General features: G+C 42.6%; 1 protein-coding gene across 6 annotated transcripts; it reads right to left on the minus strand.

The window, feature by feature from the left end:
- Positions 1-254: 254 nt before the first annotated feature.
- Positions 255-26,311, minus strand: LOC121531938 (NACHT, LRR and PYD domains-containing protein 12). 6 transcript variants are annotated; one of them, XR_005994218.2, is made up of 20 exons: positions 26,109-26,309; positions 25,952-25,999; positions 15,934-16,179; positions 15,395-15,445; positions 13,477-15,268; positions 13,131-13,304; positions 12,821-12,994; positions 12,566-12,739; positions 11,803-11,979; positions 11,484-11,657; positions 10,962-11,135; positions 10,664-10,831; positions 10,404-10,577; positions 10,112-10,285; positions 9,777-9,950; positions 9,496-9,666; positions 9,159-9,299; positions 1,823-1,927; positions 664-811; positions 255-541 (listed from the first exon to the last, which is right to left on the minus strand). XR_005994218.2 is itself a non-coding variant. In XM_041837508.2 (17 exons), the coding sequence occupies exons 2-17, from the start codon at positions 25,983-25,985 to the stop codon at positions 9,254-9,256; spliced, it is 4,020 nt and encodes a 1,339-aa protein (XP_041693442.1). In that variant the 5' UTR covers positions 25,986-25,999; positions 26,109-26,309; the 3' UTR covers positions 8,626-9,253. The 6 variants fall into 6 exon arrangements, 4 of the variants coding, with proteins under 4 accessions (XP_041693442.1, XP_041693441.2, XP_041693443.2 ...); XR_005994219.2 differs by lacking the exons at positions 255-541; positions 664-811; positions 1,823-1,927 and adding an exon at positions 8,626-8,925; XM_041837508.2 differs by lacking the exons at positions 255-541; positions 664-811; positions 1,823-1,927 and having other exon boundaries at positions 8,626-9,299; positions 10,962-11,078.

Below are 26,311 nucleotides of genomic sequence, written 5' to 3' on the forward strand. Positions count from 1 at the left end.
TTGCAATTTATCTGATCACTCTTCATAACATTCTGGAGTATATGCAAATTGCCATCATAAAAACTGAGGCAGCAGACTTTGTGAAAATTGAATTGTGTAATTCTCAAAACTTTTCACCACGACTGTAAATCACTCATACTCTGATTGTCTACACAGTCAGTACACTACATCAGTCACATACAATATTGTCACAGTGATGAAACTCAATGGGATTCCTCCCTTTTGTCTTCCCATAACAGACAGTAAACGGTTGCCATGGTGCTACCGTACAGTGTATTTCAAATCAAATCAAATGTTATTGGTCACACACACGTGTTTAGCAGATGTTATTGCGGGTGCAGCGAAATGCTTGTGCTTCTAGCTCTGACAGTGCAGTAATATCTAACAAGTAATATCTAACATGCTCCCGGTCCAAGGGTTCCGTGACAGACAGCCAACCAGTGTTCCTCTCGATCTTGAATCGGCCAACTGGAGGCTGGTCTGCCCCCTGGCCTGTGATCTTATAAAGCATCTTCACTGCGTTATCATTACTGGACCTGATCTGAACAACACAGGAAACATGAAGCAGTCAATAATACGTTGAGGAGGTACCTGTGTGTGTATGTGTGTATGTGTGTATGTGCGTGTGTGAGTGTGTGTGTTTGTACAGTAACAGACACATACCTGTACTATAGGACTGGGGAAGGGGCTCCTGACATTCTCGGCTACATTGATTGGAGGGATGACCCAATCCCTCTTCCTCCTTCCTCCTCCTCTGGTTTGCACGGGATTGTGGGAACTCTAGCACAGGGACAGCTGGGAAGGGCTCACCCTGAGAGATGATGTTTGTGTACATATCTCATTAAGCAGTAATGTATCTATAAACTGGGGAAAATGTTATCTGCAACAGCACCACGCCTAGCATGTCAGGTGACAACAAGACACCACATACACATAAACATTTTACTAACATAAAAATTCCCACCTGAACTGGACCAGGCAATCAGCCCACCATTGCATGGTGATGGGCGGCAGGTGGTTAAGCACATTGGACCAGTAACTTAAAGGTTGCTGGTACGAATCCCTGAGCCAACTAAGTGAAAAATCTGTCTGTGCCATTGAACAAGACACTTAACCCTAATTGCTCCTGTAAGTCATCTGGATAAGAGCGTCTGCTAAATGACCTAAATGTAAATGTGATGATGATCACCATGATGACGACCCTCAGGGTTAAAGGAATTTATTGACCCCAGAAGGTAGACCATGAAGTGTCTGGGTTTGTACCCCAGTCTCAAATCTCTGTGAACTCTGACCTCCCCATCTGACACCACCTTGAAGTGGACATCTGAGGAGCTGAACTCCACGGCCTTCACAGCCAGAAAGATCCACTGTAAAGCAGAGTAGTGGATAGCTGAGGGATACGTCTATGCCATGGTGGACTACTCAGACCTTGACATGAGATGATGACTGAGTAGGCTTTATCGTTGATGAGGACTTCTGAATTGAAATAGATATATTTGAATAATCCCTTCCCTCCTTCCATTTTTATCTGTTAAATGAGGGCGAAGTTCCTCTCAATGGTCTAGCAGACCTGTTAGACCATAAACATGATTTCCACCAATGAGGCAGTATATCCATAACATTCAAACCCTGAACTCATTCAAACACCACCACTCATGTTCGTTTCACTCTTACCATGAGCATTCTCTGTGTGATTAAAATAATGGCTTTGAGTTCTATCAAGTCTACTTCTGTGAAGTTGAAATACTATTTTATAAAAGTTATGATTGGTTATTCTTATTGTAGTGTCTGTAGTGGATGCCACTGCTTGTTTCGATGTTACCTTTGCCCAGAGCTCTGTCTCTGTGGAGGTGTCTCTTGTCCACTCTAAAGATGAAGCACTTTGAACTGAAACCGGCCCGACATGGTTTGTCGTTTTCACCCAGACCTGGGGGGATGATAACCTAAAATGGTGACAGTAGCATAGGCACATCCAGTATATTTAACAGGTGCAAAGTGTCTGAAATATTATGTGACAAGAGAGAAGAATAGCTGCACACTTATCAGAACGTTCTGCCCATATAAGACTCAGTGGTTGAAACTTGACTAAAATATAAACATTACACGTTTAGCAACATCAAAACTAGGAACCACAACAAGTGATAAGTGGGCTGGTATGGATTTAGGAACATCTAGTTTTATAAGCACAACTCCACACCAGCTACATTTATGAAAAAAGCTTATTAGATCAACAGTGACTTGTAAGTGATTACCCTGGCCTTACCTGCAACAAGAAGAGGGTCAACCCAAACTGTGATGTCACAAATCGCAACATTTAATTTATGCATGAGTTACCCTTTTAGTCTCAAAGTGTCCTAGCGGATAACATTGATAATGTTTATAAATGCTGATAGTGTAAATGCCAAGGTAACATAAAGTTCCTGTAGTGCAAAAAGTATAACGCTGTCCTAGTTCTGCTCTATGTGTACCTGCTCCAAGGAAAAACTCATCTCTGGACATTCTCACATACTGTAGAGTTAACCATTAACTACCATGTGTGTTGGAGCCACAAAGACAGTCTGTTTGTGCCAGCAGATTTGTCCAACATTAGGATACTTCCTACTAGTCCTCTCACTGTTGAAACATAGCAATGTTCAATCACAGAAGCAATCAATCAATCAGATTCCAAACTCTCCACCATGGCCAAGACATAAGAGCTCTCCAAGGATGTCAGGGACAAGATTGTAGACCTACACAAGGCTGGAATGGGCTACAAGACCATCGCCAAGCAGCTTGGTGAGAGGTGACAACAGTAGGTGTGATTATTCGGAAATGGAAGAAACACAAAAGAACTGTCGATCTCCCTCAGCCTGGGGCTCCATGCAAGTTCTCACCTCATGGAGTTGCAATGATCATGAGAACGGTGAGGAATCAGCCCAGAACAACACGGGAGGATCTTGTCAATGATCTCAAGGCAGCTGGGACCATAGTCACCAAGAAAACAATTGGTAACGCACTAAGCCGTGAAGGACTGAAATCCTGCATCGCCTGCAAGTTCCCCCTGCTCAAGAAAGCACATATACAGGGCCGTCTGAAGTTAGCCAATGAACATCTGATTGATTCAGAGGAGAACTGAGTGAAAGTGTTGTGGTCAGATGAGACCAAAATCGAGCTCTTTGGCATCAACTCAACACGCTGTGTTTGGAGGAGGAGGAATGCTGCCTAAGACCCCAAGAACACCATACCCACCGTCAAACATGGAGGTGGAAACATTATGCTTTGGGGGTGTTTTTCTGCTAAGGGGACAGGACAACTTCACCGCATCAAGGGACGATGGACAGGGCCATGTACCGTCAAATCTTGGGTGAGAACCTCCTTCCCTCAGCCAGGGCATTGAAAATGGGTCGTGGATGGGTATTCCAGCATGACAATGACCCAAAACACACGGCCAAGGCAACAAAGGAGTGGCTCAAGAAGAAGCACATTAAGGTCCTGGAGTGGCCTAGCCAGTCTCCAGACCTTAATCCCATAGATAATCTGTGGAGGGAGCTGAAGGTTCGAGTTGCCAAACGTCAGCCTCGAAACCTTAATGACTTGGAGAAGATCTGCAAAGAGGAGTGGGACAAAATCCCTCCTGAGATGTGTGCAAACCTGGTGGCCAACTACAAGAAACGTCTGACCTCTGTGATTGCCAACAAGGGTTTTGCCACCAAGTACTAAGTCATGTTTTGCAGAGGGGTCAAATACTTATTTCCCTCATTAAAATGCAAATCAATTTGACATGCGTTTTTCTGGATTTTGTTGTTGTTATTCTGTCTCTCACTGTTCAAATATACCTACCATTAAAATTATAGACTGATCATGTCTTTGTCAGTGGGCAAACGTACAAAATCAGCAGGGGATCAAATACTTTTTTCCCTCACTGTGTATATATATATATATATATATATTAGGGCTGTCAAATGATTAAAATTTTTAATCAAATTAATCAGAATTTTCAGTGGATTAATCATGATTAATCACTATTTGCAATTACACCTGAATCCTAACAATTTTTTTTCTGAAATGCATACCAAAAGATAAATAACAGGACACAGATACATAATTTTCATATTATGTCTGTTTATTAACACAGCCAAATAATGGTGTTTTAAATCAAGCTGAAACATACTACACACCATAATATTTGTCTTTGGCTGTGGCTCTTGACGGTGGCTTATAGAATGAGTCTTGAGACGCCACTTGCAAAACATCAAGGAAACCTGAGTCTTCTACAATGCTAATGGGTCTACAATCCTTTGCAATCCATTTTGCTATTGTGTTGGTCAAATTATCTGAGGTTGATTTTGTTAATTGCCTGCAAACATTCAGCGTGGTCTGGCGCAAACCACTTGCTGAATCTGACGGCCCAGCAAACGCATGTTTGGCGTTGACATGGTACTTCAAGCTTGAACAGCTCCGGTGAAATTGAAACTCCTTCTTACAAATCTTGCAAATAACCTTGTACTTGTTAACTGTACCATCATCATTCTTTTTATATTTGAATCCGTCAATAGGCCCACTTTGCTCACCTTGCTCCATCTCGCCTCTAGCTCCCAACCACTTTCCTGACCTGAATAATTTGTCACACTGCGCATGCGTGAAATGCGTTAAAAAAATTGACGTAATTAACAGCAAACAACTAATTAACGTCGTTAACGCGCTATTTTTGACAGCCCTAATATATATATATATATATATATATATATATACACAGTGGGGGAAAAAAGTATTTAGTCAGCCACCAATTGTGCAAGTTCTCCCACTTAAAAAGATGAGAGAGGTTTGTAATTTTCATCATAGGTACACGTCAACTATGACAGACAAAATGAGATTTTTTTTCTCCAGAAAATCACATTGTAGGATTTTTAATGAATTTATTTGCAAATTATGGTGGAAAATAAGTATTTGGTCAATAACAAAAGTTTCTCAATACTTTGTTTATACCCTTTGTTGGCAATGACACAGGTCAAACGTTTTCTGTAAGTCTTCACAAGGTTTTCACACACTGTTGCTGGTATTTTGGCCCATTCCTCCATGCAGATCTCCTCTAGAGCAGTGATGTTTTGGGGCTGTCGCTGGGCAACACAGACTTTCAACTCCCTCCAAAGATTTTCTATGGGGTTGAGATCTGGAGACTGGCTAGGCCACTCCTTGACCATGAAATGCTTCTTACGAAGCCACTCCTTCGTTGCCCGGGCGGTGTGTTTGAGATCATTGTCATGCTGAAAGACCCAGCCACGTTTCATCTTCAATGCCCTTGCTGATGGAAGGAGGTTTTCACTCAAAATCTCACGATACATGGCCCCATTCATTCCTTTACACGGATCAGTCGTCCTGGTCCCTTTGCAGAAAAACAGCCACAAAGCATGATGTTTCCACCCCCATGCTTCACAGTAGGTATGGTGTTCTTTGGATGCAACTAAGCATTCTTTGTCCTCCAAACACGACGAGTTGAGTTTTTACCAAAAAGTTCTATTTTGGTTTCATCTGACCATATGACATTCTCCCAATCCTCTTCTGGATCATCCAAATGCACTCTAGCAAACTTCAGACGGGCCTGGACATGTACTGGCTTAAGCAGGGGGACACGTCTGGCACTGCAGGATTTGAATCCCTGGCGGCGTAGTGTGTTACTGATGGTAGGCTTTGTTACTTTGGTCCCAGCTCTCTGCAGGTCATTCACTAGGTCCCCCTGTGTGGTTCTGGGATTTTTGCTCACCGTTCTTGTGATCATTTTGACCCCACGGGGTGAGATCTTGCGTGGAGCCCCAGATCGAGGGAGATTATCAGTGGTCTTGTATGTCTTCCATTTCCTAATACTTGCTCCCACAGTTGATTTCTTCAAACCAAGCTGCTTACCTATTGCAGATTCAGTCTTCCCAGCCTGGTGCAGGTCTACAATTTTGTTTCTGGTGTCCTTTGACAGCTCTTTGGTCTTGGCCATAGTGGAGCTTGGAGTGTGACTGTTTGAGGTTGTGGACAGGTGTCTTTTATACTGATAACAAGTTCAAACAGGTGCCATTAATACAGGTAACGAGTGGAGGACAGAGGAGCCTCTTAAAGAAGAGGTTACAGGTCTGTGAGAGCCAGAAATCTTGCTTGTTTGTAGGTGACCAAATACTTATTTTCCACCATAATTTGCAAATAAATTCATTAAAAATCCTACAATGTGATTTTCTGGAAAAAATTCTCAATTTGTCTGTCATAGTTGACGTGTACCTATGATGAAAATTACAGGCCTCTCTCATCTTTTTAAGTGGGAGAACTTGCACAATTGGTGGCTGACTAAATACTTTTTTCCCCCACTGTACATACAGTGGGGAGAACAAGTATTTGATACACTGCCGATTTTGCAGGTTTTCCTACTTACAAAGCATGTAGAGGTCTGTAATTTTTTATCATAGGTACACTTCAACTGTGAGAGATGGAATCTAAAACAAAAATCCAGAAAATCACATTGTATGATTTTTAAGTAATTAATTTGCATTTTATTGCATGACATAAGTATTTGATCACCTACCAACCAGTAAGAATTCCAGCTCTCACAGACCTGTTAGTTTTTCTTTAAGAAGCCCTCCTGTTCTCCACTCATTACCTGTATTAACTGCACCTGTTTAAAAGACACCTGTCCACACACTCAATCAAACAGACTCCAACCTCTCCACAATGGCCAAGACCAGAGAGCTGTGTAAGGACATCAGGGATAAAATTGTAGACTTGCACAAGGCTGGGATGGGCTACAGGACAATAGGCAAGCAGCTTGGTGAGAAGGCAACAACTGTTGGCGCAATTATTAGAAAATGGAAGAAGTTCAAGATGACGGTCAATCACCCTCGGTCTGGGGCTCCATGCAAGATCTCACCTCGTGGGGCATCAATGATCATGAGGAAGGTGAGGGATCAGCCCAGAACTACAAGGCAGGACCTGGTCAATGACCTGAAGAGAGCTGGGACCACAGTCTCAAAGAAAACCATTAGTAACACACTACACTGTCATGGATTAAAATCCTGCAGCGCACGCAAGGTCCCCCTGCTCAAGCCAGCGCATGTCTAGGCTCGTCTGAAGTTTGCCAATGACCAACTGGATGATCCAGAGGAGGAATGGGAGAAGGTCATGTGGTCTGATGAGACAAAAATTGAGCTTTTTGGTCTAAACTCCACTCGCCGTGTTTGGAGGAAGAAGAAGGATGAGTACAACCCCAAGAATACCATCCCAACCGTGAAGCATTGATGTGGAAAAATCATTCTTTGGGGATGCTTTTCTGCAAAGGGGACAGGACGACTGCACCGTATTGAGGGGAGGATGGATGGGGCCATGTATCGCGAGATCTTGGCCAACAACCTCCTTCCCTCAGTAAGAGCATTGAAGATGGGTCGTGGCTGGGTCTTCCAGCATGACAACGACCCGAAACACACAGCCAGGGCAACTAAGGAGTGGCTCCGTAAGAAGCATCTCAAGGTCCTGGAGTGGCCTAGCCAGTCTCCAGACCTGAACCCAATAGAAAATCTTTGGAGGGAGCTGAAAGTCCGTATTGCCCAGCGATAGCCCCGAAACCTGAAGGATCTGGAGAAGGTCTGTATGGAGGAGTGAGCCAAAATCCCTGCTGCAGTGTGTGCAAACCTGGTCAAGACCTACAGGAAACGTATGATCTCTGTAATTGCAAACAAAGGTTTCTGTACCAAATATTACATTCTGCTTTTCTGATGTATCAAATACTTATGTCATGCAATAAAATGCAAATTAATTACTTAAAAATCATACAATGTGAAGTGTACCTATGATAAAAATTACAGACCTCTACATGCTTTGTAAGTAGGAAAACCTGCAAATTCGGCAGTGTATCAAATACTTGTTCTCCCCACTGTATATATATATATATATATATATATATAAAAAGGGATGTAACCCAAACAAAGAGTGAGGTGTAACCTCTACACAATACACGGGATGAGACCCGTTAACAACAAGAGCACAATACACGGTACTCACGAGACCAACGGACATGGGACAATTATCGACAAGGACAATGGGGAACAGAGGGCACATATATACACATACTAATCAGGGGGAATGGGAACCAGGTGTTCGTAATGAGACAAGACAGTCCGGGGTTGGTGGTAATGAACCAGATCAGTGACGCCTAGAAGGCCGGTGACGTAGACATCCGGAGCTGGTGAACGGAATGAGCAGCAGTACCGGGGGGATCCGTGACAACGCATGACATTTGTTCTGTAGGTGTTGAGCGTCTTAATGGAATAATCCACCCAAAACCACTAATTCCTATGATTTACAGTGTTCAATAATACTAATATGTGAGATCAATATATTTTGTGAAGAGATGTTTCATTTTTTCGTTAAGACAGCTAGATGTGTTCTAGACAAGTATGCCCATATCATCTATTAGCTGATTTGGCGATCTGTAGTGTAGGTAATTGTTATAAAAGTGAAGTTATGAAATGTGATGTTATTCCCCATCTCCAGTGACGAGAACCGTTACAACACGATTTACTGATTTCACAGACAAACCACTTAGAAGTTAAATCATGGTGAAAATAGTTATTTTATCCACTTGTGGTGGATATTTAACACCAGGGACACCTGAAGTCAATCTTAAATGAATCATTCTTTATTAACAGCAAGCTGGAGAGGTTACAACAAACTTAATGCGCAGGGTACAAGTCTGTCATAAGCTCTCACGGGTCAGTCCCTTCAGTTCTCCATTATACGCTGCTGCACAAACAAGTTTCACAAACATGACCAAGGAGAAACATATTATCTATTCAGGCTGAGTCTCAAGGTCGAGGAGAGAGGCCTTTATCCTGTCAAAGCACTTTCCTGGGCGTTGAGCCAATAGCTCAAGATGTCAATCTAGCTCCGCTTCTTCTGTCGCCCCCCACCCTGTGACTAAACCACAAGCACATTTCAACTTGATAACAGAAAACAACAACTCTCATTGTCAGACAATTTACAGAACATGCGAACCTTAAGAAAGAACACAGAGAGCATATAAAATGATCCACTACACTCATAGAACATAGAGGATCACCAAATTGACAGGTGTTTCATACATTTCATTTCTGGAGTGGATTATCCCTTTAAGAATGATAAAGAATAATAAAAATTACTTTTGATCTCACATTTTTTGTAGTGAGTTTCATGTTTCGCTGCATCTGATGTTTCACTTTTGGTCTACACATCACATGTTTTTAGTGCAGTGGTTTCAGGAAAAAGTTTATTGTAGATAAATGGGGACCCTTACTTCCAAGAGTGTGACCAATCTGAAAGGATTTTGCAGAACAATAATAATGAGTTATACATATACAGGAGAACAAACAGCAATATTTGCTTTCAGTCACCCTGCATTATTAATGATTCAGAATTATTTGTATTGACAGACAAAAATATACCTTGAACGAAATGTGTGATCATGTTGACACTATACCACAATTATTGAATTGCTTTTCAAACACTCACCCCACTTTCTCTAGTTGACAGTGTGGATCCTTCTGCAGTGCTTTGAGCATGGCTTTTCCACGCCCATACGTGTTATGGTCCAGATCCAGCTCTCTCAGGTGGAAGGGGTTAGAGCTTATAGCTGAGGCCAGAGAAACACAGCCATCCTTGTTGAACTTACAGTTTACCAGCCTGTAGGAAGATAATCAAATTATTTAATTTCAGATAAATCATTCATGTATAAAACCTTTCAGTATAAAGCCCACATCTGCATTGACTAAGGATAAGTCATGTGAACATACTTCAGCTTCTCCAGTTTGCACTGTGGTTTCTTCAGTCCAGCAGAGAGCAGCTTTACTCCTGGATCAAGTAGGTTATTGTTACTCAGGTTGAGGTTTCTCAGATTACAGGAGTTTGAGCTGAGAGCAGTGGCCAGAGCTGCACAGCAATTATAGGTGAGTTTGCAGTTATCCAGGCTGGAGAGACAAACAAAAAACCTTTGAACTCAGGATGCAAACTGTAGTATGACAAGAATGCCTTCCTATAATACATCTATAACCATGTCTGTTAAGCTTAACTAAATCAAACCCACAATAATAGTTGTGATTGTAATGGCATAAAAGCTTGTCATAATCACCTCAAAATATCCAGTTTGCAACAGGGAACTTCCAGCACAGCAAAGAGCAGATTCATTCCAGAGTCTCCAGGGGAATTTAAACTCAGATCCAGCTCTCTCAGGTGAGAGGGATTTGACCTCAGAGCTGTGGCCAGAGAAGCACAGCCTTCTTCCGCCATACCACAGCCACTGAGCCTGCAGAGGATGAAAGTAATTCACTCAACCATTTCTAGGATGAACAAAAATTCAATAAAAATAACCTTAAAAAAATAAGAAAATAATCTGTAAAAGTAGTTACATTCCATTTCACTACCTCAGGATCATCAGTTTACAATGTGGATTGCCCAATCCTGCAGACAGCATCTTTACTCCCAAATTCTCCAGATTATTGTGACTCAGGTTCAGCTCTCTCAGACTTGAGGAGGTTGAGCTGAGAGCTGCTGCCAGTGCCTCACAGCATTCCCAACTCAGTTCACAACAAAACAGGCTGGTAAAAATGTCAATAGATCATGAGAAACAGAATTTCCTCTTAACCACAGTAATTCGTTAAACACAGCCAATTATAAAACTCACCTCAGTTTCTCCAGTTTACAGCATGGATCCTCCAGTCCAGCAGAGAGCAGCTTCACTCCTGAGTCTCCTAGGTTATTCCTGGTCAGGTCCAGCTCTCTTAGGTGTGAGGGGTTTGATTTCAGGGCTGAAGCCAGAGAAACAAAGCTTTCCCCTGCACAGTATGCAAGCCTGCAGAGAAAAAGCGAATCAAATGGTATAACTAAAACACCTAGTTAAGAGCAACAGACATTCATTTTGACTCTCAAATGTAATAATTAATTATATGAATGAAGTATTGTTGTAAGTTATATAACTGTACCTCAGTGTCTCGAGTTCACAGTGTGGGTCCTCCAGTAAAGTAGAAAGTATCTTCACTCCTGAGTCTCCGAGGGCATTTTTACTCAGGTCCAGCTCTCTCAGGTGTGAGGGGTTTGACCTCAGAGGGGAAGCCAGAAAAGCCCAGCCTTCATTTGTCATACCACAATCACAGAGCCTGCAGAAAATGAAAGTAATTCACTCAACCATTTCTGAGGATGAACTGAAATTTAATTCAAAGGTTGTGAAAATAAAAAATAAGACAAGAGCTGAAGCTACAGATGTAGAATCTTAATTTGAGCCAGTTTGCTACAGCAGGAAAATAATTATCAGCAACAAAAGAGTGATTAAGATCCTACATCTGTAGGGAACAGCAACCAACCTCCATGACACTACAAAATGACAGCCTGATCAAATGAAGGGAAGAGGCCTTCACTCCATCTTGATACCAGCTGGAACAGTAACTTTTGCTCAAATTCAAAAATCCCTTCCCTGTTTAGTTACACATTGTTACAAAAAGACTGACCTCAATTTCAATAGTTCACAACCTGGATGCTCCAGTGCAGCAGAGAGCAGTATTGCTCCTGCATCTCCTGCTTTATTGCTGCTCAGGTCCAGCTGTTTCAGGTGTGAGGGGTTGGACTTTAGAGCACAGGCAAGGGAAGAAAAGCCTTCCTCTGTGACTCCACAGGCTTCAAGCCTGCAGATAAGAGAGGAATATGTTTTCTGTTTCAGCTGAACCTGAACAATTTATTGAGTGTCAACCATCAGTGTCTCAACTATCTGAAACCCAGAGGGTGTCTCCAGGAACAACATTAAAAAAACTGTTCTATATCAACACTTGCCTCAGTGTCTCCAGTTTACAAAGCAGATTCCCCAGTGCAGCAGAAAGATAGGCCAATCCTGAATCCTGTAGGTTATGATTGGAGGTCAAGTCCAGTTCCCTCAGGTGTGAGGGGTTTGAGCCCATAGCTGAACCCAGAAAAGAAAAGTCCTGCTCTGTGACTTGACAGTCTAACAGCCTGCAGAGAAGCAGAAAATAGTTTCAATGTTTCAGTTTTACACAACACGTCTTCCACAGTGAAGTTCATGGTGTTTAACAGAGACTTATTTTTAATATTGTCACAGTGTGGCAATATGTTTTTTTTTAAGGCCATGTACAGAAATTAATAAATTATAATTATTGAAAAGGATTGAAATAAAGAGAACATCTAAGAGTGTCTCAATCATTCTGCATTGTAAAATATAATGTTCTATCATTACAAGATAATTGATGCAATACAAATCATTAAAAAGGTGCATTATGCAGAAATCGCTCTCTGCCATTTCCTGGTTACTAAAATTAGAATATTGCGAACCGCAGTGAAATATCTTTTCCATAACCAAAAATACTGTATTTTCAACTGGTGTACAAAACCGAAAGTAAAAGATGCAAAAAACGAAATGTAAAAACAGGAAGCATAGAAATAGAACACATAGAACAGATCTACCGCTTCTTAGACTTGCTTTCAATTACAATTACAGATCTATACCTCACATTTCTATGTGAATTTGGTAGGGTCGCCCAAAAAGTTACATATTGCAGCTTTAAATAATTACAATCATCACCTCAGGGTTTCTAGTTTACAATTGATGCTCCTCAGTCCAGCAGAGAGCAGCTCCAGACCCATATTGTGCAGGTCATTCTTACTCAGATCCAACTCTCTCAGACTTGAGGAGTTTGAGCGTAGAGCTGAGGCCAGGGCTTCACAACATGTTCCAGTTAAGCTGCAATTAACCAGACTAAAAAAGAACGTCATTGCTGTATATTTAATCAAATACCAGAGTTAACAACATAACCATGTTGAGTGGAGAGATGCTCACCTCAGTGTCTCCAGTTTACAGTGTGGAACCTCTAGTGCAGCACAGAGCTGCTTCACTCCTGAATCTCCTGGGTTATTGTAGCTCAGATCCAGCTCTTTCAGGTGTGCGGGGTTTGACATCAGAGCTGAAGCCAGAGAAGCACAGCCTTCCTCTTGGACTTTACAGCCTGACAGCCTGCAGAGAAGTAGGAAAGGGTTTCACTCTTTCAGGATACAAAACCACAACTGAGAAGCTTCACAACAAATAATAGATTGGAGATAGATGTGTTACCTTCATCACAATAATATAATGTAATAGTTATAATACTCACTTCAGTGTTTCCAATTTACAGAGTGGATTCCCTAGTCCAACACAGAGCAGCTCCACCCCTGTATCAGTCAGGCGATTGTGACTCAGATCCAGCTTTCTCATACTTGAGGTACTCGAGCTGAAAGCTAAGGCCAGCTTCTCACAATATCTCCAAGTGATATTGCAAGAATTCAACCTTGGGGAAATAAGAAACATTTGAATATCCCGCTCAAAGTGTTTTAGTCCAGTGCTTCTCAAACGTTGGTCTGTAGACCAGCACAAGTTTGTATGTTTTGAATCTGAATCTGAGATGGGTTTACCTGTCACTAATTTAATTTTTATGGGAAGGAGAGAGAGGGAGAACTTACAGAGTTGTTTTAGAGGCTTTCATCACTGGCATCATCCTCAGAACACCTTCATCTGATCTGACAAATTTCTTCAGATCAAACACATCCAGCTCCTCGTCTGAGGACAGCATAACAAAGGCCATAGCTGACCAATGAGAATATGTGAGTTCGACCTTCGAATCACCTCCTGACTTCAAGTAGATTTGGACTTCCTCCACCAGAGAATGGTCGTCCAACTCATTCAGACAGTGAAACAGGTTGATGCACCTCTCTGGAGAGGGATTTTTCCTGATCCTGTCCTTAATGAAGTCGACTGTGCCCTTCTTGCTCTGTGAGCTCCCTCCTGTCTTTGTCAGTAGGCCTCGAAGGAATGTCTGGTTGGACGCCAGTGAGAGGCCGAGAAGGAAGCGGAGGAACAGGTCCAGGTGTCCACTCTCACTCTTTAAGGCCTTATCCACTGCACTCTTGTAGATGTTGTCTGGAAGATTTTCTTCATACAAGACGATTCCAGTCGAGTTGGATGGTAGCTGTGGTGTTATAACATCTTCATTGTTGTTTTCAAATGAGAGAAACACAAACAAAGCAGCAATGAACTCCTGAAGGCTCAGATGAACAAAGCTGTAGACCACCTCCTGGTACACACACTCTTCTCTTAAGATCTGTGTGAACACTCCTGAGCACAAAGAAGCTTCTCTGACATCAATGCCAAACTCTTTCAGATCTTTCTCATAGAAAATCAGGTTGCCTTTTTCAAGCTGTTCAAAAGCCAGTTTTCCAAGTTTCATTATGGTCTCTTTATCCCAGTGGAGATCTGTGTCAGGGTCTTCGTGATACTTCTGCATTGTCTGTTTTATGTGAAAGATCAGAAACTGTAAGAACATTTGTGTCAGATTCTTGGGTAAGTCTCCACTTTCTGCTTTACTCAACAGTTTCTCTAGAACAGTGGCTGAAATCCAACAGAACACTGGTATGTGGCACATGATGTGGAGGCTCCTTGATGACTGTAGATGTGTGATAATTTTTTCTGCCAGTTTCTCATTACTGACCGTCTTCTTGAAGTATTTCTCCTTCTGTTCATCCCTAAACCCTCGTACCTCCGTCACCTGGTCAACACACTCAGGTGGGATCCGATTGGATGCTGCTGGTCGGGAAGTTATCCAGAGAAGTGCAGAAGGAAGCAGTTTCCTCTTGATGAGGTTTGTCAGCAGTGCATCCACTGTGGTTGACTTTGTGACATCACGGCAGATCACATTTGTCTTGAAATTCAGAGGAAGTTGACACTCATCCAACCCATCAAAGATAAACAAAACTTTGATTTTTTTCAAGTTTGAAAGTCCAGATTCATTGATTTCTTCAAAGAATTCATGAAGTAGCTCAGTCAAACTAAGTGTCTTTTCCTTCATCAAATTCAGCTCCCGAAAAGGAATTGGAAATATGAACTGTATATCCTGATTGGCTTCTCCATCAACCCAGTCCAGAATGAATTTCTGCACTGAGACAGTCTTTCCAATGCCAGCGATTCCCTTTGTGAGCACAGTTCTGATAGTCATGTCCTGTCCAGGTAACGGCTTAAAAATGTCGTTGTATTTGATTGCTATCTCTTGTGTCACTGGTCTCCTTAATACCGCCTCAATTTGCATCACCTCATGTTCTTTGTTGACCTCTCCACTTCCACCCTCTGTGATGTAGAGCTCTGTGTATATCTTGTTTAGGAGTGTAGGACGTCCTTGTATTGCTATTCCAGGAAATATTCTTTCAAATGTTCTCTTCAGGTAAGATTTCAGTTCTGTTTGGCACACTTCAATATTCTCATCTGAAAAATATTGGTGAATAATGCAAAACATTCTTCAGTTGCATAACATTTTTAACACAGGACAGGATTTTTATCTCGTAGGAAGTCAGTCAATCAAGTGTTGATGATCCCACAGCCATCATGTACCTTTGCCTTTAGAATTCAGAGTTGTGCTGGCATGGACTGCGGAGGGTTGACCTGGGATGATGGAGCAACAGAACATTAATAGCAACCAATGCCTTCTTATCAATGCATTTATTTGTTGGTGTGGATGTAGAGAGAGAGACTCAGCATAGTTTACCATTACCTGTAGCATTTTTATTGATGCATAATCAACTGATCCTTGCATATGTTAACCATTTAGCCTAAACAGCAGCAATGACATTGCATCAGGGCTGAGCTGTGATTGTGGTACTGGCTTTGGTTTAATTTATGGGACAGTGAAAAATAGCAAATGTGTAGAAAGCCAAGATATCCCAACTTTATACATTGTTTCTTCAGCACAAAGGCTGCATTTACACAGGCAGCCCAATTCTGATATTCTTTCCACTAATTAGTCTTTTGACCAATCACATCAGATCTTTTTCAGAGCTGATCTGATTGGTTAAATGACCAATTAGTGGAAAGAATATCAGAATTGGGCTGCCTGTGTAAACACAGCTAAAGAGGGAGAGAGATGATCTTACCTAGATCTTGGACTAGATGAGGTTGTTGTTCCAGTAGAATCCTGAAAAAGGCTGATTTCACCTTTACCCCTCCATTCAAGGCCTCATACAGTAGTCGCATCTGTTGCTGGCTGGTGCTGGCAGCACGGATATTAGAGTACATCTCCTTGTGTATCATGCCCCTCTGTAGCAGGATATCTGCTATATTCATCACTGTAGTAACCCTCTGAATGAGGTCAGCCATGTGCAGATCCACAAACTGGGCATCTGGGTGTGATGTTAGAAAAGAGAGAGGCAAAGTTGTCAAGCCAATCTTACAGACATGCTCTCTGTGAATCTGCTCCTAAGTAGGTAGGACTAGGAGGAATGCTTTGAAGATTTTAATATCACATTTCACAAATATGACTTTACAAACATCTGTCAAAGTCTCTGTGATAGTACTGTGGCATAATTCTTGCCAGGTTATTGCAATGTTAATCTTTAAGGACAATCAGTGCTTTGATTTTGCACAAAACATGGTAGCATATAACTGTATTTACAGTACATGTACCAACGGTTCTTATAACTAAGTCAAGGTAGTTCATATAGGCTTTTTACAATTGGAATCGCTGTCACATTGTGGGAAAAACAAGTAAAAAGTTGGGCAGAGCCATGCATGAGCTAGCAATATCCTATTGGTGCATTGTATTTGCATATTAATCCTAGGAAATGCCAACTCTCTGAAGTGCTGGTGTCCAATAACTTGAAATCACCCTTGCATCTTTCTAAACAACAATTATTTGAAAGTTTGGCAATAAGTCAAGTCTACAAAACTCAGCGTACTCTGTTGGTAACACATTCTAGTTTTGAGAACAGAATAATGTGTACATACAGTGGCTTGCCAAGTATTCACCCCCCTTGGCATTTTTCCTATTTTGTTGCCTTACAACCTGGAATTAAAATGGATTTTTTGGGGGTTTGTATCATTTGACTTACACAACATGCCTACCACTTTGAAGATGCAAATTTTTTGGGGGGGTGTAACAAACAAGAAATAAGACAAAAAAAACAGAAAACTTGAGCGTGCATAACTATTCACCCTCCCAAAGTCAATACTTTGTAGAGCCACCTTTTGCAGCAATTACAGCTGCAAGTCTCTTGGGGTATGTCTCTATAAGCTTGGCACATCTAGCCACTGGGATTTCTGCCCATTCTTCAAGGCAAAACTGCTCCAGCTCCATCAAGTTGGATGGGTTCCGCTGGTATACAGCAATCTTTAAGTCATACCACAGATTCTCAATTGGATTGAGGTATGGGCTTTGACTAGGCCATTCTAAGACATTTAAATGTTTTTCCTTAAACCACTCGAAGGTTGCTTTAGCAGTATGCTTAGGGTCATTGTCCTGCTGGAAGGTGAACCTCCGTCCCAGTCTCAAATCTCTGGAAGACTGAAACAGGTTTCCCTCAAGAATTTCCCTGTATTTAACGCCATCCATCATTTCTTCAATTCTGACCAGTTTCCCAGTACCTGCCAATGAAAAACATCCCCACAGCATGATGCTGCCACCACCATGCTTCACTGTGGGGATGGTGTTCTTGGGATGATGAGAGGTGTTGGGTTTGCGCCAGACATAGCGTTTTCCTTGATGGCCAAAAAGCTCAATTTTTGTCTCATCTGACCAGAGTACCTTCTTCCATATGTTTGGGGAGTCTCCCACATGCCTTTTGGCGAACACCAAACGTGTTTGCTTATTCTTTTCTTTAAGCAATGGCTTTTTCTGGCCACTCTTCCGTAAAGCCCAGCTCTGTGGAGTGTACGGCTTAAAGTGGTCCTATGGACAGATACTCCAATCTCCGCTGTGGAGCTTTGCAGCTCCTTCAGGGTTATCTTTGGTCTCTTTGTTGCCTCTCTGATTAATGCCCTCCTTGCCTGGTCTGTGAGTTTTGGTGGGTGTCACTCTCTTGGCAGGTTTGTTGTGGTGCCATATTCTTTCAATGTTTTAATAATGGATTTAATGGTGCTCCTTGAGATGTTCAAAGGTTTTGATATTTATTTATAACCCAACCCTGATCTGTACTTCTCCACAACTTTGTCCCTGACCTGTTTGGAGAGCTCCTTGGTCTTCATGGTGCCGCTTGCTTGGTGGTGCTTAGTGATGTTGCAGACTCTGGGGTATTTCAGAACAGGTGTATATATACTGAGATCATGTGACACTTAGATTGCACACAGGTGGACTTTATTTAACAAATTACAGTGAGGGAAAAAGTATTTCATCCCCTGCTGATTTTGTACGTTTGCCCACTGACAAAGAAATGATCAGTCTATAATTTTAAATGGTAGGTTTATTTGAACAGTGAGAGACAGAATAACAACAGAAAAATCCAGAAAAACGCATGTCAAAAATGTTATGAATTGATTTGCATTTGAATGAGGAAAATAAGAATTTGACCCCTCTGCAAAACATGACTTAGTACTTGGTGGCAAAACCCTTGTTGGCAATCACAGAGGTCAGACGTTTCTTGTAGTTGGCCACCAGGTTTGCACACATCTCAGGAGGGATTTTGTCCCACTCCTCTTTGCAGATCTTTTTTCAAGTCATTAAGGTTTCCAGGCTGACGTTTGGCATCTCAAACCTTCAGCTCCCTCCACAGATTTTCTATGGGATTAAGGTCTGGAGACTGGCTAGGCCACTCCAGGACCTTAATGTGCTTCTTCTTGAGCCACTCCTTTGTTGCCTTAGCCATGTATTTTGGGTCATTGTCATGCTGGAATACCCATCCACGACCCATTTTCAATGCCCTGGCTGAGGGAAGGAGGTTCTCAACGAAGATTTGATGGTACATGGCGCCGTCCATAGTCCCTTTGATGCGGTGAAGTTGTCCTGTCCCCTTAGCAGAAAAACACCCCCAAAGCATAATGTTTCCACTGTTTGATGGTGGGGATGGTGTTCTTGGGGTCATAGGCAGCATTCCTCCTCCTCCAAACACGGCGAGTTGAGTTGATGCCAAAGAGCTCCATTTTGGTCTCATCTGACCACAACACTTTCACCCAGTTCTCCTCTGATCATTCAGATGTTGATTGGCAAACTTCAGACGGGCATGTTTATGTGCTTTCTTGAGCAGGGGGACCTTGCGGGCGCTGCAGGATTTCAGTCCTTCACGGCGTAGTGTGTTACCAATAGTTTTCTTGGTGACTATGGTCCCAGCTGCCTTGAGATCATTGACAAGATCCTCCTGTGTAGTTCTGGGCTGATTCTTCACCGTTCTCATGATCATTGCAACTCCACGAGGTGAGATCTTGCATGAAGCCCCAGGCCGAGGGAGATTGACAGCTCTTTTGTGTTTCTTCCATTTGCGAATAATCACACCAACTGTTGTCACCTTCTCACCAAGCTGCTTGGCGATGGTCTTGTAGCCCATTCCAGCCTTGTGTAGGTCTACAATCCTGTCCCTGACATCCTTGGAGAGCTATTTGGTCTTGGCCATGGTGGAGAGTTTGGAATCTGATTGATTGATTGATCTGTGGACAGATGTCTTTTATACAGGTAACAAACTGAGATTAGGAGCACTCCCTTTAAGAGTGTGCTCCTAATCTCAGCTCGTTACCTGTATAAAAGACACCTGGGAGCCAGAAATCTTTCTGATTGAGAGGGGGTCAAATACTTATTTCCCTCATTAAAATGCAAATCAATTTATAACATTTTTGACATGCGTTTTTCTGGATTTTTTTGTTGTTATTCTGTCTCTCACTGTTCAAATAAACCTACCATTAAAATTATAGACTGATCATTTCTTTGTCAGTGGGCAAACATACAAAATCAGCAAGGGATCAAATACTTTTTTCCCTCACTGTATGTTCCTTCTGAAGATAATTGGTTGCACCAGATCTTATTTAGGGGCTTCATAGTAAAGGGGTTGAATACATACACACGCACCACTTTTCCGTTATTAATTTTTTGAATTTTTTGAAACAAGTTATTTTCTTCATTTCACTTCACCAATTTGGACTAATTTGTGTATGTCCATTACATGAAATCCAAATAAAAATCCATTTAAATTACAGGTTGTAATGCAACAAAATAGGAAAAATGCCAAGGGGGATGAATACTTTTGTAAGGCACTGTACTGTGTATGAGAAAATAAGCAGAACATCGCCCTAGTTTTATCTTGCTGCATCTTCTCCCTCTGCCTTGCCACTGGACTCCCTCTCTTTATATGGTAAACAGAGGAAGCCCCAAGCGGAAGTGACAGCTTTTTCTCGTTTTGACCAATCTGTGATTCCCCTATACCAAAGATGATCTATATTGGAGTGAGACTAACTAAATCAATGGAGGTCCCCTGTCAGGTAATTTGACCATGATTACAACATTTTGATAGCTGACTGTTAGACTAATTCACCAATCAAAAATGTTTAGCTGACATGGGCTAATTGAGTGACTATCACTCTAACAAGAGAAACACTGCTGATGCACAACCAAATTTCAACTTTGCTACTACTATTCTAACTTGCAACAGTAAGTTGAGACCCCGACTGAGTTCCTACAAAAATAAATAAAATAAATATGCCTTCAAAAGGGGGGCCCGCGGGCTGCCAGTTGCCCATCCCTGGCCTAAACATTACGAAACGTATATTAGATCAAATAAGCCTCACGTAATTCGACTCTCTCGTAGACCTCCATACAAAAGAAGGCTTTTCTCACGCGGACAGACTTTGTGCGTAAATCCTCTCGCTTCAACTCTTCCTCTCTGCCTATATTATTCTTAGAAACATTTTATATACCCATACAAATACTTGGCGCCGACGAAGATGGCGGCCTCGCCACTAGCTCTTAGGAAACTTTGTGGTATTTTTTTTTTTATGTATTTTTTAAAACATTATTACCTCAGAAAATGTATCATTTCATACAGCCGGGAAAAACTATTGGATATCAGAGCGGCGTTAACTCACCAGAACTACCAGCAATATGACCAGAAATACGACTTTCCCGAAGCAGATCCTTTGTTCGCTCTCCCCAAGGTAATTGAACTGATTCCAGAGGCCGACCCAAAACATCGCCAGCGGAGGAGAGGCACTCGGAGCGGCCTGCTGGTTCGACTTAGGATGCACGCACACCACCCACTACTTCCGAGTATATTACTCGCAAATGTTCAGTCTTTGGATAACAAAGTTGACATCATGGCCTGTAACATACTTTGTTTCACGGAAACATGGCTCTCTCGGGATATTCTGTCGAAATCGGTCCAACCAGATGGGTTCTCAGTTCATCGCGCAGACAGAAATAAATGTCTCTCCGGGAAGCAGAAGGGCAGAGTGTCACGATCGTTGGAGGAAGTGGACCAATGCGCAGCGTGATAAGTGAACATACTTCTTTATTTAGAGTACCACAACGAACAAAACGATACGTGAAGTCCTTAGTAACAGACACAAACCATACACGGAACAAGATCCCACAAACACTGTGGCAAAACAGGCTGCCTAAGTATGGTTCCCAATCAGAGACAACAATCAACAGCTGATTCACGTTGCCTCTGATTGAGAACCACACCGGCCAACATAGAAAACACATCAGCTAGATAATGAACCTAGAACACAAAATCATAGAAACTACACACCCTGGCTCAACATAACAGAGTCCCAGAGCCAGGGCGTGACACAGAGGTGTGTGTTTCATGATTAACGACTCATGGTGTAATTGTAGTAACATACAGGAACTCAAGTCCTTTTGTTCACCCGACCTAGAATACCTCACAATCAAATGCCGACCGTATTATCCTCAGTTATAGCCACAGCCGTTTATATCCCCCCTCAAGCCGATACCACGACGGCCCTCAAAGACCTTCACTGGACTTTATTCAAACTGGAAACCACATATCCTGAGGCTGCATTTATTGTAGCTGGGGATTTTAACAAAGCAAATTTGAGGACTAGGCTGCCGAAGTTCTATCAACATATCGACTGTTGTACTGATGGGAATTTTTCAGTGGACTATAGTGGGATCTTTTCAGACTCAGTAAACTATAGGGCTGTTATGGCTGTTTCTTCTTTTTTCATCTGACCTGTCTTCGGGTCAAATTCCTCGCTCCTCCCTAATCTACCTTATCAGTGACTGAAACCAGACTGTTGCCCTTTGCCTCTCTCCTCAGGCATAGTCCTGGAACGGAGCCAGGGTTGAACAGAGTTCAGACTAAACATGGTTGATCACAGCATGAGGGGCGTTTACACTGGGTGATACAGAGGAAGGAGGCTTGTATATGTTTGAGAGATTGATTATGGACCTGCTATGTTTTAAGCCATGTGTTACGGATACAGGTATCCTGTATGTGTATTTGTGTTTTTCCTCTTCATCTGCCCTAATCACAGGTGTCCCTTTTGTTCCTGATTGGAGGTTGTTGGTGTGTCCCGCCTGTCAGTCATCAGTTCATCTGCTGATTGCTGAGGTGGACCAATCAGTGGACACTCCTTCTGATTGCACCAACTGTTTCTGGTTTTCATTACCCAATCACATCACACATCCCCTGGTTTAAAAACCCAGTCAGTTGTGTTTCTCACCAAGACACTTTTTGTTGCTTTCTCACACATTAGGCTACACAGATACAAACTTCTTGTCACAGACCTTTTTGGTAGACAGACTACCTTTGTTCCTTCATACACCACATATTCATAGCCCATACATCTCACTTTGTCCTGTGGTGTCTTGTTTGCTATTGTCTAGTCACTCGTTTGGTGTTTAGTCCCTATTTTACCTATGTTGTTTGTTTGTGCCTGGGAAAAGGGGATTTTTAGCAAGTCGCCCTTGGGCATACACTACCCGTAGGACAACTTTGTCTAAAAACACTAGTTAGACCTGAGAGGACCACCCCTGTATTTTTGTATAGTTAGTAGCAAGCTAAGCGGTTCTTGAGGCAGGCAGGATCAGTTTAGGGGTTTTTGAATTTATTATTTAATTCCTTGGGTCCAGCTCAGCCCCTTTTCCCCAAACCGTTTACCGTGTGTTTAAAATAAACTTTTTGTGTTTGACGATAGGATTGGTTGTCTGTGTATTTTGTTCTCACTGTTCCTTTTCACTATTCTAATTCGCATGAGTTATGTTACGGGCCTCTTTACCATCCACTCTAGACTTTTAAAGCCACGGGGTTCGTAACACCATGTTTAAGTATCGATTGATAGGTTTGGGAATAAATTAGGGGATCAGAACGGAGCCAAGAAAGGGCTCTGGTATTTTTGCATGACAGGGCTTGGTCCCACCACTATTGTTTCCAGACGTGGAACTAGAAGGGAGGGAAGTCAGATACTGCCATTGAGGAAGTGGGCAGCGCGGTCAAGAGGTGAAAACTGGAGACAGTGGTGGAGGAACCAAAGAGGGAGGGTTTAAGCTAAAAAGTATGTAAAATGACTATATAAACTGAGAGGTGGAAAGTTAGATGCTCTGCAGACCACCTCAGACTTTATTGCACAAGCAATAGAGTCATCTTAATTCTACAAAAACTCTGAAAATACTTTGTTTGATAATTTTCTACAACAGTACTCGCGCGGCTAAAACACTCGACCATTGCTATTCAAACTTCTGGGATGCTTACAAGGCCCTCCACCACCCTCCTTTCGGCAAATCTGACCACGACTCCATTTTGCTCCTCCCTTCCTAAAGGTCAGAAACTCAAACAGGAAGTACCCGTGCTAAGGACTATTCAACGCTGGTCTGACCAATCGGAATCCACACTTCAAGATTGTTTTGATCACGCGGACTGGGATATGTTCCGGGTAGCTTGCAAAAATAATTTTGACGAATACACTGAAACGGTGACTGAGTTCATCAGGACATGTATAGGAGATGTTGTGCACACTGTGACTATTAAAACCTACCCTGACCAGAAACCGTGGATAGATGGCAGCATTTGCGCAAAACTGAAAGCACGAACCACTGCATTTAACCATGGCAAGGTGACTGGGTATATGGCAGAATACAAACAGTGTAGCTATTCACTCCGCAAGGCAATCAAACAGGCAAAACGTTAGTACAGAGACAAAGTGGAGTCCCAATTCAACGGCTCAGACCCAAGACATATGTGGCAGGGTCTACAGACAATCATGGACTACAAAAGGAAAACCAGCCATGTCGCCGACATCGACGTCTTGCTTCCAGACAAGCTAAACACCTTCTTCACCTGCTTTGAAGATAACACAGTGCCACCGACGTGGCCCACTACCAATGACTGCGGGCTCTCCTTCTCCGTGGCTCACGTGAGTAAGACATTTAAGCGTGTTAACCCTCGCAAGGCTGCCGGCTCAGACGACATCCCTAGCCGCGTCCTCAGAGCATGCGAAGACCAACTGGCTGGTGTGTTTACGGATATATTCAATCTCTCCCTCTCCCAGTCTGCTGTCTCCACATGCTTCAAGATGGCCACCATTGTTCCTGTACCCAAGAAAGCAAAGGTAACTGAACTAAATGACTATCGCCCCATAGCACTCACCTCTGTCACCTCTAGTCAAGGATCACATCACCTCTACCTTACCTGTCACCCTAGACCCACTTCAATTTGCTCACCGCCCCAATAGATCCACAGACGATGCAATCGCCATCACACTGCACACTGCCCTATCCCATCTGGACAAGAGGAATACCTATGTAAGAATGCTGTTCATTGACTATAGCTCAGCATACAACACCGTAGTACCCTCCAAGGTCATCATTAAGCTTGAGGCCCTGGGTCTGAACTCCGCCCTGTGCAACTAGGTCCTGGACTTCCTGACAGGCCGGCCCAGGTGGTGAAGGTAGGAAACAACACCTCCACTACGCTGATCCTCAACACTGGGGCCCCACAAGGGTGCGTGCTCAGCCCACTCCTGTACTCCCTGTTCACCAATGACTGCGTGGCCAAGCATGCCTCCAACTCAATCATCAAGTTTGCAGGCGACAAAACAGTAGTAGGCTTGATTACCAACAATGACGAGACAGACTACAGGGAGGAGGTGAGGGCTCTGGGAGTGTGTTGCCAGGATAATAACCTCTCACTCAACATCAAAACAAAACAAAGGAGATGATCGTGGATGTCAGGAAACAGCAAAGGGTGCACCCTCCATCCACATCGACAGAACCACGGTGGAGAAGATGGAAAGCTTCCAGTTCCTTGGTGTACACATCACTGACAGACTGAAATGGTCCACCCAAACAGACAGTTTGGTGAAGAAGGCGCAACAGAGCCTCTTCAACCTCAGGAGGCTGAAGAAATTTGTATTGGCACCTAAAACCCTCACAAACGTTTACAGATACACAATTGAGAGCATCCTGTCGGGCTGTATCGCCGCCTGGTACAGCAACTGCATCGCCCGCAACCGCAGGGCTCTCCAGAGGGTGGTGCGGTCTGCCCAACGCATTACCAGGGACAAACTACCCGCCCTCCAGGACACCTACAGCACCCGATGTCACAAGAAGGCCAAAAATATAATCAAGGACATCAACCACCCGAGCCACTGCCTGTTCACCCCACTATCATTCAGAAGGTGAGGTCAGTACAGGTGCATCAAAGCTGGGACAGAGAGACTGAAAAACAGCTTCTATCTCAAGGCCATCAGACTGTTAAATAGCCATCACTAGCACATTAGAGGCTGCTGCCTATAGACATCGACTAGAAATCACTGGCCACTTTAAGAAATGGAACACTAGTCACTTTAATAATGTTTACATATCTTGCATTACTCATCTCATATGTATATACTGTATTCTATAATATTCTACTGTATCTTAGTCCATGCCGCTCTGTCATTGCTCGTCCATATGTGTATATATTCTTAATTCCATTCCTTACTTAGATTTGTGTGTATTGGGTATATGTTGTGAAATTGTTCGATATTACTTGTTAGATATTACTGCACTGTCGGAGCTAGAAGCACAAGCATTTTGCTACACCCGCAATAACATCTGCTAAACACGTGTATGTGACAAATAAAATTTGATTTGATTTTAATATTATGCTCAATGTTATTCTATCCTTTGCCATATAAAAATAGTTCAATATAATTTGTGAACTGAAAGTTGATCACAAAGACAATGTCACGTACCATCATCTGAACTCATGGCTGCAGACTCAGCCATGCTTGTAGTTTAACCTGGGGACAGTTTGAGAGAGAAAGACAGAGAGAAAGAGAGAGTTTTACATTGTGTAAACATAGGAAACTGGCCAAAAGCCTTCAGTGTTAAATTAGCCTAATTCCTTACCTTAACTGGATGTGAGATTTGAAAGCTTTATCATGTCAGTCTATGGATATCTCCTCAAAATTAAAACTGTTAAGCCATGAACAGTAAATTGCCTGTTAGTATATCCACCCATGATGATGGCTGCAGTAGAGTTTCTGCTTCTCCTGTCCTTTATTCTTCTTGGCTTGTCACTCCCTGGTTTGCAGTTCAGATACAGTGTGTGT

This window comes from Coregonus clupeaformis, chromosome 19 (genome assembly GCF_020615455.1).
Source record: "Coregonus clupeaformis isolate EN_2021a chromosome 19, ASM2061545v1, whole genome shotgun sequence".
Lineage (NCBI taxonomy): Eukaryota > Metazoa > Chordata > Actinopteri > Salmoniformes > Salmonidae > Coregonus > Coregonus clupeaformis.